Source organism: Cnephaeus nilssonii (genome assembly GCF_951640355.1).
Source record: "Cnephaeus nilssonii genome assembly, chromosome: 14".
In the NCBI taxonomy this organism is placed as follows: Eukaryota; Metazoa; Chordata; class Mammalia; order Chiroptera; family Vespertilionidae; genus Cnephaeus; species Cnephaeus nilssonii.
The window spans coordinates 26,911,062-26,929,268 of NC_137085.1; the positions used below are offsets into that span (position 1 = coordinate 26,911,062).

General features: G+C 38.6%; 1 protein-coding gene across 2 annotated transcripts in view; it reads right to left on the reverse strand.

Moving 5' to 3' along the window:
- NCBP1 (nuclear cap binding protein subunit 1) overlaps positions 1–18,188 on the reverse strand; it is a 42,974-nt gene extending 24,786 nt beyond the window's left edge. Inside the window, exons 1-8 of one of the 2 annotated variants that reach the window (XM_079790557.1) lie at positions 17,739–18,188; positions 7,278–7,366; positions 6,618–6,718; positions 4,543–4,699; positions 3,476–3,583; positions 2,910–3,031; positions 1,664–1,733; positions 953–1,168 (exon numbers count right to left, since the gene is read on the reverse strand). In XM_079790557.1, the coding sequence (XP_079646683.1) occupies positions 953–1,168; positions 1,664–1,733; positions 2,910–3,031; positions 3,476–3,583; positions 4,543–4,699; positions 6,618–6,718; positions 7,278–7,366; positions 17,739–17,772 (897 nt within the window). In that variant the 5' untranslated portion in view covers positions 17,773–18,188. Of the gene's footprint in view, positions 1–952; positions 1,169–1,663; positions 1,734–2,909; positions 3,032–3,475; positions 3,584–4,542; positions 4,700–6,588; positions 6,721–7,277; positions 7,367–17,738 lie in introns of those variants that run through there. The other variant, XM_079790558.1, reaches the window with a different exon arrangement.
- Between the last annotated feature and the right edge of the window lie 19 nt (positions 18,189–18,207).

The following is an 18,207-nucleotide window of genomic DNA, read 5'->3' on the forward strand; positions in this document are numbered from 1 at the left end:
GGGTATTATTCTTGAAAAATAGCCTTATTAAAAATAATAGCTAGTGCCCCAGCCGGGTGGCTCAGTTGGTTGGAGCATCATCCTGTTTATCAAAAAGGTAGTAAGTTCGATTCCCAGTCAGGGTACATACTTAGGTTACAGGTTCAATCCCTGGTTGGGCTATGTACGAGAGGCAATTGATGATGTCACTCTCTATCCCTTCCCCTCGCTCTAAAATCAATAAACATATCCTTGGGTGAGGATTTTAAAAAAAGAAAATAATAGATAAAATTATTGAGCATTCATAATTTATTGTATTCTGTTCTATGCATGTTATGTTTATTAATAACTTAATCCTCTTACAACTTTATTTAACAGTACTATTATTATTCTGTTAGGAAACTGAGACAGAGAGGTAACTAACTCATCTAAGATCACACATCAAGGATATAACTAAACCAGCAATAAAACACAAACGAATGTGGTTCTCGAACTTACTCTCTCTTTTTTTAATCCTCACCCAAGGACATGTTTTTTATTGATTTTTAGAGAGGAAGGGAGAGAGAGAAACATCTACGTAAGAGAAAAACATCGACTGGTTGCCACCGGTAATGCCCCGATCAGGGATTGAACTAGAAACCTGGGCATGTACCCTGATCAGAATCAAACCTGTAGTCTTTTTGGGTACAGGGACAATGCTCCAACCAACTGAGCCACCTGGCCAGGGCTCAAATTTACTCTCTTTAATTTCACACTGTGCTTTCTCTTAATCTATATAGACATGCTAAATATAATTTCTTGCATAATGAAGTGATAACATTCACTGAATTAAACTGTTAACTTCATTGCTACAGACCCTCTTAGATAATAAACTCAAAATTAAAATGTATCACAGGCATAATTCAAATACGCTTAAACCATAAATACAATGCAACACATCGTATTTGACAGGAACTTTTAATTGGTCACATACCTCAGGATCATCCGTGTAATCAAACATTCTGAAGATGACTCTTGGCATTGGGTACACTGAATCCTCAGTGTGAGGAGGTGGTGTAAAAGGAGGCAAATTGTGCTGCAATGCTTCACACAGGATGCTGTCAAAGGCAAGATAAGGTCTTAGGATGTGCCGCTCCTGCCAGCGATCCTTTTTCAATTTCTGAATCTGGGCCCACAGGCAATCTAAATACTAAAGACATTAATTTTTAATAATTAATATATATTTGGAGGCTAGAAGAAATAACATGTTCAGTAGACAAAGCCAAAAATCACTACTTCTAAAATACAGGATGCAGAAAAGAAGCTAACTTTCAATTAAATATAGTACAAAGGAATGGTGTTTTTGTTTTAATGATTTTATAAAGTCAGTATCTGTCTGAAGCTGTTACATTCTTCAAATTGGGCATTTAAGTAAAAAAAAACAAAACAACAACAAAAAACAAAAGTCAACTCTATGATAGCTGGAATTCTCCAGAACAGGCAATGTTTCAATAATGTTTCAATTACATTCAAACATTTATTAAATATCCACTATATGCCCAGGGCTATGAGGAGGTGGGTCCCTGATAGGAAATGTGGAAACCTAGCTAAGGTATATAAATGGAATGACCTGAATAATCACAGAGATAAGAATCTACTCAAGAGCTGACTGTCCCTATATCTCAAGAGACTAAAATTAATTTACCTCTTCTTGTGGATGTGGTTTCTCAGCAGTCCACACTTGTAACATGGGCACATGAGTCTTTTGGCGTCTTCTAAAGATAAAATGAAAATCTATTTTTTAGGTTTTTAAAAACATGAAAAGATGTTCAGTTGCAATGCCATTTCTAAGAATTCATGTCTCCCACAAATATATTTGCACATATATACAAAGACATTTGTACAAGGATATTCACTGAAACATCTGTTTATAATGCAAGAGACTGGAAATAACCTAAACATCTCCAACTTGGAACTAAAGAAATTATGGCACATTAAAAGAGTGGAATATTGTACAACTATTAAGAAGAATGAGGTAGAGCTATATGTGTTTATGCAAAAAATCCCAAGTTATATTAAGGGGCGGGGAAGCAAGAAAAGAGGAGTGTGCATATTGGACTACCATATGGATAAAAAATGGAAAAGGACATATACCAGCACTCAAATGCTAGAATATTCATACATTTTAATTTTTATTCTTTGGCAAGCATCTACCTTTTTTAAGAAAACCAGTACAACTTTTCAAAAACATAAAAACATTTTCAAAATCTAACATTTAAAGGTAGCTTAACATGATAAAAAAGCAGATTTCTATCCTTAAGACTTCTTTTAGCTTTATTTGTAACTAAGCAGATATTAGCAATATCCAAAGAAATATCTATGAATAGACAGAAAATGAAACTTGTAACAAACGTATTTTGAAAAACGTAGGGGGCACAAAGCAAGTACCTACCTACCAAGCAATTAAGCCTAAGTTTACTAATAACTCCTATTTTTAGTATTAAAGGTTAAGGACCACTGTTACAAGGACTTGGTTTAGGATTTACCCACCTGAAATACATTGTATGTTCTCCACTGTGAAATAAATTAATAGTAAAGATGTTCAAACCTCTAAAATATTGTGTCGGTAGGTCTGGGGGCTGGGTTTAGAGCATACTTAAGTTCCACAGGTAAATCTTAGACATATTAGTATCTGGAACCACTGTGTTAAGATGTTTTATGCCTTTGCAATATGTACAAGAGTAGCTTAAAAGCAGCTATGTTACCAACTCTTTTGCTCGAACGAAGTAGGGATATGAGATTACCTAGAGAAAGCTTTAGGAAACTCCACAGCTTATTTTTGAGAAATGCAATTCAAATGATATTACTAAAACAGATAACACATAAAACATTTATGATATCAGGAAGGTATTCTTTACTTAAACAAAGAGAACTATGAATTGTGCCCTTACTTAAGATAGCTTTCAGTGTTGGCAAAGATGCGGTCCATCTCTGCATCTTTCTTCTCATACAATTCCTTTCCAACCCAGGGCAAAGATGACAGAAATGCATACACATACCAATCCCGTCGCACCTAAAGAATTTTTTAAAAGGTAAGTTTAAAATATGTGCTAGTTAATTGTCATTCATATTGTATTCTTGAATGAAATCCCGTGAAAGCTATTTAACAGGACTTAAGACATCTGTTTCATTCAGAGCATTTCCAGATATTTTAGTTTTACTAGACAGAATCATTTAACATAGAGGTCATAAGAACCTATCAAAATACTAGTTGACTTAACTTTTAGATATTAAGAATTTATAGCATGATAATCTATTATCTTTTCTTTTTAAGTAAATTATTTTTACTTTATGAGAGGTTAAAATGAAAACCACTGACAGCTTCAATTTGTATGTACATTTTTTAAATTAAAAAAAAAAAAGAGCTATAAGCATTAAAAACATTATTTTAAAAGGGTTACCAGTCAAAAATTCCTAGTACTATATGGACAAGACTCAGCATAAGGAGTTTTCTTACCTGAGGTACATCCTCTTCCTGAGTTACGCTTACAAAATTTTCAAACATAGCAACCATTGATGGGGCTGCAATGACGTGACAATTCACAAGATCAGATAAAAAACGAACCTGTTGGAGAAAACAATTTCTACTAAATTGAAATGTCCCTTATAATAACTACAAAACAAACTTGGAAGGTGCAAGCCACAGGTCTGAAAAACTCGAGCCCAAGGGCCTAATCTAGTCTGTTTTTATTTATGTTTTTTTGTTTCTTTCACAGCCTATGGACTAAGAATAATTTTTACATATTTAAATGCTTGAAAAAGATCCAAAAGAATACTTTGACTTACATAAATTATATAAAATTAAATTTCAGTGTCCACAAGTAAATGTTTACTGGAACATAGTCATACTTATGTGTTTACATATTGTCTACGGTTGCTTCTGTGCTACAATAGGAGAGCTGAGTAATTGTGTCTGAGATCTTATGAAGGACAGGAATCTGTGCATTTATAGGTTTCCATTCTATACTATACGAAGAACCTAGACTGTGATATTCTAACTTCTTCAATGTATAATCTTCTTTTTTATATGGCTGTGGTGCTGCAAAAAGCAACAGATGTAAAGAATCACATATTACAGAGAGAAGAACTAGGATTAAGAAACCATTGGACTTGGTAATGAACTCTTTGGTACCTTTAAAGAGAACAGTTTCAAAAGAGCAGTTATTGTGATGAGTGTGGAACTGTATTTCAAGAGAAAGGACAAATTATTTGATGGTAATTCACCTCCATCCCTGTCTTTTCTTTTTTTAAAATATATTTTTATTGATTTCAGAGAGGAAGGGAGAGGGAGAGAAAGATAGAAACATCAATGATGAGAGAGAATCACTGATCGGCTGCCTCCTGCATGCCCCAGCGCGCAACCCGGGCATGTGCCCTTGACCGGAATCGAACCTGGGACCCTTCATTCCGCAGGCCAACGCTCTATCCACTGAGCCAAACCAGCTAGGGCAATCCCTATCTTAATATACCAAAAACAAACAAACAAAAAACACCCCCCCTTAAAAACCTCATAAAACTACTTACCAAATACACAGCTTCATTATAATTGTTTGCTTTCAAAGATTCTTTAAGTTGACGAATCATGGCTTCTACAAATTCTCCACCAAAGTTGTAATTCCTGGCATTCAGCAATCCAACTAATGTTGTATAAATTGTCAACTTCTCAGGTAACAGACGTGCACTGATTTGAAAACCCAGTACAAGAAGAAAACCCCAAAACAAGCATTATGTTAAGTTGCTGAATTTTGTATTACATAAACCTTTTATCATTTTATGAATTTGGGAACAGGATTACTTCTGGCTGTTTTCAAAACTATTTCAGAAAAGGCATAAATTTTGAGAAGAGTTGCCGACATGGCCCCCACAATTTTTCATTTTAATTCTAATTAGTTAATCCAAGAGTCAAAAAAATAATGCACTATAATTATGAAGTTGCCAAACAGAAAAAATATATAACCAGTTTTTAATCCAACATTTTTAGTGCAACTGAATAGCAATTCCATACAAAACAGTTTTCATGGTAAAATACCTGGGAAATACCAGGTCAAACAAGTTTCTTTAATGCAGAATCATTAAGGGGGAGATTCAGCATTTCTAAACTTAGCTAACCAAATGTTGTAAGATCAGAATTCCATTTTGAGAAACACTATTCAGAACTAAAACTAGTTTCAATCAAGCTTCTACAGTTAAATTATTGAATTATTGAAATTTTAAAATGGTACTCTGATATAGTAAATTTCTTCATATCCCAGTTTGCTTACTCCAGGTGTGTTAATTTTCATTAAAGTTATTTGAAAAGAAGAAAAGAGGATTACAGTAATAAACCTTTGGAAAAAGCAAATGTTACTTCCTAATTTAGGCAGCCTTTAGAAATTAGCTAAAAAAGAAAAGCAACTAGGAACTCATGATCATTCAGATTCTCATCTATTTTTTTCTGTTTTTCTAAGGTACCTAGCAGAGAAGGGCAATTTATGTTAAAAAAAAAAAAATCTTTCCATTGATAGTAATCCCTGCACTCCTAAAAAAGTCATGACTCATCTGAGTCTAAGCATAAATCTACTCCATTCTAACAAATGCCTGCAAAACAGAAGACATCTTATGGGTAACTATAGCAAACTGATTTTCTCAGTTTCTTAGTCCAAGAACATATCTTCTTGAATACTAACTGGATTCCTTGGAAAAATTATAAGTGAAATTTTTACTTTATGAGAGGTTAAATGAAAACCACTGACAGCTTCAATTTGTATATACTTTTTTTTTTAAAAAAAAAGAGCTATAAGCATTAAAAACATTTTAAAATAACTGAAATGACAACTTATAAGTCACCTTCATAATTCAAGAATACCTAGATAATTTATAATCTCTAATAATAAAAGCATAATATGCTAATTAGACCAGATGTCCTTTTGGAGGTCCTTCCGGACCAAGCCGCAGTGGGCGGGGACAGAGGCAGAGGCAGAGTTCGTGCATCGGGCCTCTAGTTTCACATAAAGTACAAAGATCCCTTAATCCAAAAGTCATAGCTACTTCTTTCAAGGCATACGATTCAGTCTATTTGAGAGATGAGAAACTCTAGATTGCTAATTCCACCACTAGGAGAGACTGTTTCATGATTCCACGTTAGACTTTTCTCACTTTAATTTCCTCACAAATTAAATGCTGATACTTGTTCTAGCTAATCTAACTCAGAAAGTTTATGCCTAATAATACTTCAAAAGCTTCTCAGGCTTCCAAGAATTACTTTAATTCTCAAATTTGTTTGGTAAAATACAAGTTAAATTCTATTATATATATTTAAATGTACATGCTTAAAAGAAAATCTCTGAATGTGAAAATATCTACTTTCTCACTTAAAAACAGTCAACTCAAATGATTCTCAGGTTGCAAGAAACAAAAGGAAAATGCTCAATTTTAGTTCTATCTATCTCTGAGAAAAAGAGTTAACCAAAGGGCCACAGGTCATTTCATTTGTACGAATTCCCCAATAGAAGGAAAGCTGATCACATACAGAACATAAGCACATTTTTTAACATTTCCCAAAGCATTTAAGAGTAGATAATACATTATCACCTGGATTCATAAATCTTTTGCATACATACACTGTACAAAGAAGCCTTAAGATCTTGCTCTTGTAGTTAGGAATATCCGCTTCCAAAACACCAGCCAAGCCTTCGAGGTTGCTCTCCAAAGAGCAGGCACTCTGTGGAGGACGGCATATTATGTATCTGTCAAGTACTTAGCAAGTAGTAAGTTAAAATTTTCTAGGTGATCATAAAAAAAGTTAAAGTGTTACACACACAAGGCACTAAGGTTTAATATAAATCAATTCAGGTCGTTACTGTTTTTTAGAAATCCATGAAAAGTGAATGAGTGAAAATTTAAAAGTAAGCAGTCTAAGACAGCAGAGTATTAGAAATGAGGACATCACAGCTCTATTCTTTTTCTCTAATTCACTTACTATATGACATTGGGCAAAGTACCTTAAGTATCCAGGATTTATTTGGCTCATTTATAAACTGAGAGACTATTCCCTAAAACGTCTTAAGACTCATATTCTATGAAAAGTGCTAAAAACATTTATTCTCAATTATCTGCATCCCAATGTTTTAAATGTGCATACTCTGGGCTACAGAGGCATGGCAATACATACAAGCTTTGCCTAAAACAGACCATCAAAGCTTTCAGCTGATGAAATTAATCAAAGTACTGTCAACTACAACCCTTAGTCCCTCACAGTTTGTACCTATTTTGGTGCATACCTTTTCTCCTACTTTGCATATTAAAGATTCCAAATGATCTTCAGTTTCATTTGCATCAGAGGTCTTTCTCCTTTTGTGAGGTTGTCCCCCTGTTTCAACAACATAAAAAATTAACATTACGTGATAAATTCGCTGTCACAAATTTCATTTAACATTTTAAATGCTATGCTAACATTTTAACATTTTAAATGCTCTTTTTCTACCAGAAGCCCTACTTTTTACATATAGTAAAAACTCTTAACTGATCCTCCACTTCTCAAATTAGGCTGGATTAACCAACAGTCTCCATACCCAGGGCTACTGTAATTCTAGGAGGCATTATTTATGTTAAATTGTGTGTAAAAGGTGCCCCACAAGTGATGAATGCAGCAGCCCTCTGCATTTCTGCGCATGGACAGGAATGGTGCTATCCACTGGCAGACAGAGCACTCTCTAACATCATGTATTGCTACTTCCTTTCTTTACATTTGAATTGTTTATTGTTCCTCAATTACCTATTCTTAAAACCTGTTAGTGCTAGCAATACTCATTGTAATAATAAAATTATTATGTAAGCTGATAAAATATGGTGCAAAACCAAACTGAAGCTTTGGAAAGACTTGATTAGAAAATAAAGCTTTTATATTAGGTATGAAGAGGAAAACTTCAATAGATGAGAAAAGGAGAATAAAACATTAGAATTCCTCACAAGCTTTACAAAAATCTGAGCTCTTAATTCTTCAATTAATAGTTTTGGGTCTGTAGACCATGCAGCACTAAGGTACAGTTTACACCAAGCAATGGGAATTACAATCAGACATTTATACTCAAAGAAAGTCCTCAGCACTCTACCAAATAATTGGTGGGGAAAAAGTATGCATTTTATTTTATTTTATTTTTAAACAAATGATATATATATATTTTTTAATATATTTTATTGATTTTTCACAGAGAGGAAGAGAGAGGGATAGAGAGTTAGAAACATCGATGAGAGAGAGACATCGATCAGCTGCCTCCTGCACAACCCCCACTGGGGACGTGCCCGCAACCAAGGTACATGCCCTTGACCGGAATCGAACCTGGGACCTTTCAGTCCGCAGGCTGACGCTCTATCCACTGAGCCAAACCGGTTTCGGCAAGTATGCATTTTAGAATTCCCCAATTTAACTATTGATCCTATTATGTTAAAAAAAACACCTCACATCCTTTTGTGGAATAAAAGGATTCTTTAAAGAAGCTTAAAAGAAAATATTCCAGCCCGGCCGGTGATGCTCAGTGGTTGAGCATCGACTTATGAACCAGGAGGGCATTATTCGATTCCCGGTCAGGGCACATGCCCAGATTATGGGCTCCATCACAGGTGTGGGACACGCAGGAGGCAGCTGACCAATGATTTTCTCTCATCATTGATGTTTCTATCTCTCTCTCCCTCTCCCTTCCTCTCTGAAATCAATAAAATGTATTTTATCTATCTGTCCTTTCAGTTGCTAAAGAATTAAAGTTGAATGAAGCTGTGCTACAAATCAACCTTAAGCACTGGACTGTCTACTATTCCGACTCCTGCTGTTAGTGGTCTCTTACTATTTTGTTTAAAACTAACATACTGCCCTGGCCAGGTGGCTCAGTTTGGTGGAGTGTCATCCCGTGTACCAAAAGTTTGCAGTTTGATGTGGTCAGGGCACATACCTAGGTTGAAGGTTTGATTCCCTGGTTGGGGCGTGTGGGGAGGCAATTGATCTAAGTTTCTCTCACATCAATGTTTCTTCCCCTGGCCCCCCCCCCCACCCCCCACTTCATTTCTCTCTAAGAATCAATAAAACATCCTTAGGTGAGGATTAAAATACAACTATAATATACTGATCTCATGTCCTTTTGTGGAATAACATACCATACACTTAAAAAACTTAAAACTAATATTGCTAAGTATGGTACATAATGCTGATGCTACACATAATGCTGGCTAGTCTCCCAATATAATTAAAATTTTTTTTTAAATGTTTTTTATTGATTTTTAGTGAGAGGAAGGGAGAAGGCTAGAGAGATAGAAACATTAACCTGCTGCCTCCTGCACCGCCCCCCCCACCTGGGATCAAGCCCGCAATCCCAGCATATGCCCTGACCAGAAATCGAACCAGTGACCTCTTGGTTCCCGGGTCAATGCTCAACCACTGAGCCATACCAGCTGGGTTATAATTTAATTTTGAACTTCCAACAATTAGATTATTAGGACAGCATATAGACAAGGGAGCAGTAGTCTGTAACTGTGCTGGGGATCTGTATTAGTAATGAAAATCTGCAGCTGGATATAGGGTTACACATAACTTCAATCTCCTCTAGACTTGTACGGCCTAAAGAACTAAGCCATTTTTACAAAGTTCATAATCACTTGCCATGAGACCTTTTGGCTTGAAATATATGGTGATTATCATAAAACACAGCATATGGCTATTCGAAGCTTTGGGTGTTAAAGTTGCTCCAGTGACTGAAATGATCATTGTTTTGCATCCCCTTAAATGTTATGCTGAACAAAACCAATCTATTACTACCCAGGTAGGATCAGATGTAAAGACCACAGGGTAAAGCACTCTGTGTCTTGACTCCTCCACCCCTTAGTCATCATTATGACCTGGCTTAAATAACCACTGAGTACAGTTTTGAAGGGATAATGCCATAAAAAAATACAACATGCGTGCAGTATGACAGCTGAGATATATTCTTGGGAGACATCTTCCTGTGTAAAGTTGTGGACATGTGTGGCATTCTGAGATCAGTGACCTTGATTCTTTTGGTTAATCCTCACCCAAGGATATTTTTTCCATTGATTTTTTAGAGAGAATGGAAGGGAAGGGGAGAGACACACAGAGAGAAACATCGATATGAGACACATCAACTGGTTGCCTCCCATGGGTTGAGCCTGCAACTAGAGGTATGTGCCCTTGACCGGAATCAACCCACAACCCTTCAGTCCACAGGCTGACATTCTAACCACTGAGCCAAACCGGCTAGGGCATGACCTTGAATCTTAAGTATACATCAAATCTAAGTCATAAGATCTATAAAGGTTCCACTATCTGGAGAGCCAACTTTCATTCAAAGGTCTTCTATTTCTAGGATTCATTCATTGAATAAAAGTTGCCTATTTGATGCAACGTTTATATAAGCTAAAAGCCAGGACATTAAAAATAGCATTCTCCTAGAGCAGTGGTTCTCAATTGGGTGAGATTCTGCTTCCCAAGGGTTGTCTGACAATTGCTGGAGACAATTTTAGTCATCACAATTTGGGGAGTGTTTCTAGTATCAAGTGGGTAGCCAGCGATTCTGCTAAATATACTACATTGCACAGGGCAACTCCCAACCACAAATAACCCAGCCTGATGTTGAAAAATTCTGTTCTAGGAGGCAGAATGTAATAGTGTTCCTTGGAACCAGATTCCAATAAGGTTGGGGGTATGTACAGGCTGAAAAATTAGCTGAATGAGAGCAGTTTGTTGTTGTTTTAAACTTTAACCACTGCTATCTTCTTTCTGCCCCATCTACTTTGCCAACCCTTTATTCCACAACCTCCTTAAATTAGCTATCCAGCTGGCTTATTCCCATACCAGTTTGAAATCATATCCTGGTTTTTAAAGCAACCCGCCTCGCCCCTTTTAGAAGCTTGAAAAGGAGGAAATGATGCTGTAGGGAGAGAAAGCAGGATTTACAAAGAAAAGCCAGATAATCCAAGTGCACAGTCCTATATCTGAACTACAACACCTCTTTTTTCTCTTCTTCCCATTTTGACTATATCAAAAAACTAATTTATTGTGGAGAATGGAAAGAGTCAGGATGTATTGAGAAGAGAAGCCCCATTCTCACCTGATATTGGAGAGAATATGAAGGGAGGGGGTAAACTACAGACAAATTTTGAACTCATGGACAGTAACAGGATATTGAAACGTAGAAGAGAACCTGGATGACAAGCATGGGGAAGTAGAATAAAACACCTTAATTAAGAATAAAACTTGGGGAATTAGCTGAATGTCTTCACATACCCTCAAGAAAACATATTTATGCCTGGCTAGTGTGGCTCAGTGGTTGAGCGCCAACCTATGAACCATGAGTTTCACTGTTTGATTCTCGGTCAGGGCATATACATGACCAGGTTGTGGGCTCGATCCTCTGGGGTGGGGGGGACATGCAGGAGGCAGCCGATCAATGATTCTCTTCATTGACGTTTCTATCTCTCCCTCTCCCTTCCTCACTGAAATCAATAAAAATATATTTTAAAACAAACAAACACTATGGTAGCTCCCAAAGCAAGAATAGCTTTTATATTAAAATGTAACTATGTAGTAGTTTTGCAATATAAAGTTACATATTGCCACTTCATTCAGACACCCTTGGCTAGAATAGAACGGATGCAGCAAGTCTCCATTGAACCCATCTAAAAGGATCTTGGTACACCAAATAATTTTCCCCCTGTAAGGCGATTCTAATTTTATATGAATATGTTGTCCTATACATTATGTCCTTATTTAGAATTAGATATACTATAAGAAGTTTTAGACCCACGAAGTCAAAAACAAAAACCAACAAGGTAAGAGAGAAAGTAAAGTAACAAAAACCTACAAGGTAAAAGAGAAAAATAAAGTACCTTGACCTTGCATATTTAAAGCGGAGGTAACCATCACTTCTGAAACAAGCTATACTTTTCCTGAAAGTAACAAATCCCTTCACTTCTATTCATTTTATTTTTCTACTAGTGTCCCAGTGCACAAATTCATGCACAGTGAAAGGAAATTAATTAGAGAAGAAATACTTTAATATTGCTATTCACATCTTGCTAATGAAAATTAAGTAGGATTCTACCGAGTCTCCTATCTACCTACTCCAGGACTTCTGTGAGGATCAAACGAGATGAGGCAATAAAAACACTTCACAAACATTTGGTTAAACTGTAAAATGTTTGCACCTGGCTATAAAGCAAGTCGGGTTCCTGGGCTGAAGAAACTCCAAGGAGGCTAGTTGCTAGGGAGAGGAAGCTGGACGTTGCTATGTGATGTCATTACTCAGTGCCCACAGCCACCGTTTCTGGGCTGGGCTGTGGGCCGCATTTTGCGCCATGGGGTCTTGGCAGCATTGGGTGCGATTTTGGTGGGTGCTGCTCCGGGGTGGTGGCGGGGCCTGTTTCCCACTTGGGGGAAGCCAAGTGTTGGTTTGTAGGCGACTGGTCCGTGGTGCAGTTTACTTTTAAATGGCCAGTACACGTCATGGCAGCTCCTGTGTTGAGCGTATGCCCCCTTGGGGTCCATGAGCATCATAGCTACCAGTCAGATGGACACTTAGCCATATATACATACATACATATATATATACATACACACACACACACACACACACACACACACACACACACACACATATATATATATATGCCTGGTGCATGAATTCGTGCACATTGAAAGGAAATTAATTAGAAGAAATATTTTAATATTGCTATTCGCCCTTTCTCTATAATAGAAGTGTCAACCAAATTCACAATTGACAATGACAGATTGAAACACATGCATGCGATTGGCACCAGTGAGAGCTTTATATGTACGGCACATGTGCGAGTCAACTTAGCCTTTTATAGATATAAAATAAACTTGCTTAATTAGACCTGCTTTCTGATTTAGCTAAGCTTTTTCCAGCCCAGTGAAGCACCCCAACTTCTCTTTCAGGTAATTGTCAGCAACACAGCAATAAATACCAACATGAAGCAGATTATTATTGTAGATCACGCAGGGAGAACAAAAGGTAAAATATTTAACTGCAGCAGTGTTTGACTATATTCTGCACAGTGAGAAAACTTGAAGTCATTTTCAAGGTCCACAATTTCTTACTTCTTTTCAGTCGGGTCAAGTTTCTAAGCTTTCTAAATCTCCGTTTTCTGGCTAATGAAAAGAAAATAGGATTCCACCAAGTCTCCTATCTACCTACTCCAGGACTTCTGTGAGGATCAAATGAGATAAGGCACGTGAAAACGCTTCACAGACATTTGGTTACAGTGTGAAATGTTTCCACCTGGCTATAAAGCAAGTTGTGTTCCTGAGCTGAAGAAACTCAAGGAGGCTAGTCGCTAGGGAGAGGAAGCCAGGCATTGCTACGTGATGTCATTACCCGGATGGTTGGACACTTAATATATTAGCCTTTTATATAGATAGTTAAGTAAAAAACCAGTTAGCCTAAAGGATAAGGATCTAATTCTAAGTAGCTTAAATGGGGCTAATGTGGGTTTTTGGCTAAGATTATGGACAACTTAAATACTTTCTTAAAAGAACACAACAATGTACTGAACAGTTATTATCCTATGCATATCCTATAACTGAAAAGCTTCAGAAATACTCTTAAAGAGATAATAAGAAATGTTAGATTTAGCACTGGACCAGTATCCATACACATTTTCACTTGGACTTCTCTTTCTTTGTCTATAAATTGACCTATAGGTGAACTTCGTTGGTATAGTTGCCTGTTTCCCTGGATCCTTGACACTTTAGTTTCGACACAGAGATACAATTTTTTTAATAAATATATTTTTATTGATTTCAGAGAGGAAGGAAGAGGGAGAGAGAGGAACATCAATGATGAGAGAGAATCATTGATCGGCTGCCTCCTGCATGCCCCCCACTGGGGATCGAGCCGGCAACCCGGGCATGTGCCCTTGACCAGAATAGAACCCAGGACCCTCCAGTCCGCAGGCTGACGCTCTATCCACTGAGCCAAACCAGCCAGGGCCAGAGATACAATTTTAAAATCAACTTCTATGAGCTGATCCTCTGCTACTTCTTTGATCTTACCTCCTATAACTCTCTCCCTCACTCCGCAGCAGCAACACTGGCCTTCTTGCTGTTTTGTGAATAAGACAGGAATGTTCTAGCCTTAAGGCCTTTGCATTTGTTGTTCCCTACCACTGCCTTCCCCCATAGAGCCATCTAGTTTGCTCCTTACCTTCTAAAGATGCCATTCTAAAGTTTTTTTAATAATATATTTTTATTGATTTCAGAGAGGAAGGAAGAGGGAGCGAGAGATAGAAACATCAATGATGAGAGAATCATTGATCAGTTGTCTCCTGCCTGCCCTCAATTGGGGAACAAGCCAGCAACCTGGGCATGTGCCCTTGACTGGAATCGAACCTGGGACCCTTTAGTCCACAGGCTGCTATATTTACTGAGCCAAACCAGCTAGGGCAACATGACATTCTTAAAGAGGCTTTCCCTGAGCAACCTATAGAAAACACAGCATTTAACAACTTAACAAAAGGAAGATAAACAGCCAATCAAAAAATGGGCAAAGGATCTAAAATTTAGATCCTAAATAGACACTTTTCGAAAGAGGACATTCAGAAAGCCAAGAGACATATGAATACATGCTCAAAGTCACTAATCATCCGAGAGATGCAAATCAAAACAACAATGAGGTACCACCTCACACCTGTCAGAATGGCTATCATTAACAAATCAACAAATGACAAGTGCTGGCGAGGATGTGGAGAAAAAGGAATCTTAGTGCACTGTTGTTGGGAATGCAGACTGGTGCAGGCATTGTGGAAAACAGTATGGCATTTCCTCAAAAATTTAAAAATGGAACTGCCATTTGATCCAGTAATCCCACTTCTAGGAATATATCCTAAGAAAACATTAACACCAATCAGAAAGAATATATGCATTCCTATGTTCATAGCAGCACAATTTACAACTAAGATTTGGAAACAGCCTAAATGCCCATCAACAGATGAGTGGATTAGAAAACTATGGTACAACTACACAATGGAATACTATGCTGCTATAAAAAAGAAGGAATTCTTGCCAATTGCAGCAGCATGGATGGAATTGGAGAGCATTATGCTAAGTGAAATAAGCCAGTCAGTGAAAGAAAAATACCACATGATCTCACTCATTTATGGATAATAAAGAACATTATAACCTGATGAACAAAAATATAGATACAGAGGCAGAAAAGCACTGAACAGACTATTAAATTACAGCGGGAAGGCTGGGGGTGGGTAAGAGATCAACCGAAGGACTTGTATGCATGCATATAAGCAAAACCAATGGACGAAAGACACTGGGGGAGGAGGAGGGGGGTGGAGAGGGGAGGCCAGGGGAAGGCCAATGGGGGGGAAGGGGGAGGAGACATATGTACTACTATTTGTAATACTTTAAACAAACCCAAAAAAAATTTAAAAGAAAGAAAACACAGCAACTCCTCCCCCACAGCAGTCTCTGCCCTCTTAGTTTTATTTTCCCCTGTATGACTTATTGTCATATGATACACTATATTTTATTTGTTTTCTATCTTTATATTGTTCACTGCTGTATTGCCAGTAGTTAGGACAATGCTTGGCACTGTCGAATATTTGTAGAATAAATGATTATATCTCATCAAGCACATGGGAAGTCATGGCAATCAATGCCTCATTAAGAGCTGACAATAATCCAGAAATGCTATGATGTATCTTCTATTAAACGATAATAATAATAATAACTCAGCTTATAAGAACATAGCCTATGATAATATTTAAGCTTCTAATATTTTTAATTTTAAAAATATTAATAGATGCTCAACTAAAACAAAAGTATATAAAACACTTGATTCTGATCACTGGTTAGGGTAAGCCCTAGCTAATCATTACACAAATACAAAAGTTCCAGATTTGGTGTAGTAACCAAGTCTATAAACTGCCCCTCCATTACTAAGTTATTTGCCATAGTAAGCTTTGATTAAGTAACTCCTTATTTTACTTCTGAGGTTCCTGCAACAAGACCCGAATGGACAATGATTTAGCTGCCAGCTGGCATTAAAATAACTAACTCTCAAGAAAAATGTGCCAGCATCCCAATAACCAAAGCAAAAGTTGCATTTTTACATATTCAAATCCAATTCTCCAAGTTGCCCTCTGGAAACATTTTCTCTCCCAATAGGTTTACTCCAGAAGGGAGAAGAAGGAATGGAGAAAAGAAAGTATAAGAAAAGCAAAGAAAATGAAATAACTTTAAAAGGCTCAAGTTCTCTAAACCCCAAGCATATTAGTTTTTGATTAATCTAATTCAAAGCATAAGAAAACTGTATTTTCTGTGCCCCGAATGTACCTTATACAAAAAGCCCATGTAAAAAAAGAAGTATGAGCATACCGTGCAGTGAAGAGCACCCTGGACTTGCGCTCACCGGTATCTAAGCACTGCCAGCTGTGGCTCCATGTTAATTACACGAAAACTCTAGATCCTGAGGTATCAGGGGAGAACCGCTTAGCCATGCCCTAGCTGAAATCTGTTGTTTCGTTGTTAAAACTAAATACACGTGATTTAGTTTTACCTACTCCTAACCGCATCAACATTCATGTAGAGAAATATGTTAGTGGAGAAAATTAATTCAATTAAATTTTATTATTTTTTTCTTACATCATTGACATCTGCCAATGTTTACCACCTCTTAAGCATTAACAGGTGATAAAACAGACATCATCATATGCCATTCATCACATGTATTATTTCATTTAACCATTACAAACCAGTAAGAGGTATGTATCATCTTCTATATTACAGATTAATGTTAAAAAAAGGTGATCTAACCCCCAGGTAAATGGTAGAGTCTAGCTTTAATCTTAAACCCTCGATTCCAAAGTCTGCCCACTTAACCACTACACTACATTCTTTGCAAAGAATACATTAAAATACTAATAGAATTAGGTTTTTTGGATGTATGCTCTTGACTGATTATGTAATGTGAGCATCTTTTTTTCTGTTTTTAACTAACACAATTATACTTGGTTTTTATGATGCACCATGATCTCCATGAGCACAACCATCCAAATGGAGACGACAACCCCTGATCTAAATCTCTAAGAGCCCTCCAGGTGGTTTTCCAGCAGTCTCTTACACCAGGGAAATACAGTTACAGCCAGTTCAAAATCTAACTTAACTACACGCATCTGTTTATTAGCGACCTCTTGGGTGTGGATGAGGGATCTCTTTCCCTGCAGCTTAAGAGAAGGCACATCCACAATGACCGGTAGGGGAGGGAGACCACATAGATTCATCAGACCTTTCAGTTACTGCTTTGTTCCTTTCCCTTAGCAATCTGCCCAGAGTCCTTTTCAGGTGCAGTTTGAGGGTCAAAACGAGAGACGGGGACTAGAGGGTCCGCCGTCACTGTCCCCAAGAGGCGGCCGCACAGACACAGGTGTGCTTCCCTCCCGGCTCCGTGGTGCTAAGGACCAAATCCAGAAAAGTCGTTAGAGACGTGGGCCCCCCCAAGGCCTCCAATCAGCCAACGACTAAAGGCGGGGAGGGGAGGGGAGCAGGAGCTTTTTCAGAGGTCGCCAGGCCACACTCGCGCTGTGCTACCCTCCTCCTCTTCGTGGGAGGGCTTCCCGTCCCCTTCCCTCGAGACCCAAAGACCAAGGAAGCCAAACCTCGGCCCCCACCTGGGCGCGGCCTCGGCGGCCGGGCCCACGGTACTTACCGTCGTTCTCGTCCCGGTGCCGCCGCCGCGACATGCCGCACGTCTCCGCGCTGCCGAGCCGAGCCGAGCGGGCGGGCGGGCGGGCAGGAAGCACCGAAGGAACCGTCGGAACGCCGGCCGGCGCGAGGACAGCGGCGAGGCGCGCGGAGTGGCCGGCGCGCAGGCGCACTCGCTCGGGAGGGCTCCCGGAAGCGCAAGGAGGGGCCGCCGGGTGGACGCGGCGGTGTCTAGGAGCTCCCCAGGCCGCGGGCTTCAGGTCCGCACGCAGCCGCCCCCTCGTGCTTCCTCTAGCGGTTCCCCTCTCCCGCCACTCGCTCTAAGTCCTTCCGGGGCCACGTAGATAGCGACACCGCTTCAGCCAGGCACGGCCCGGGGCTGCGAGCCAAGCTGGGAGGCGGGCGGTCCAGGAGGGAGGCTGCCGCCCCCGCCTCAATTTCAGACCCTCTCTCGGCGCGGGGGCGGGCTCTCT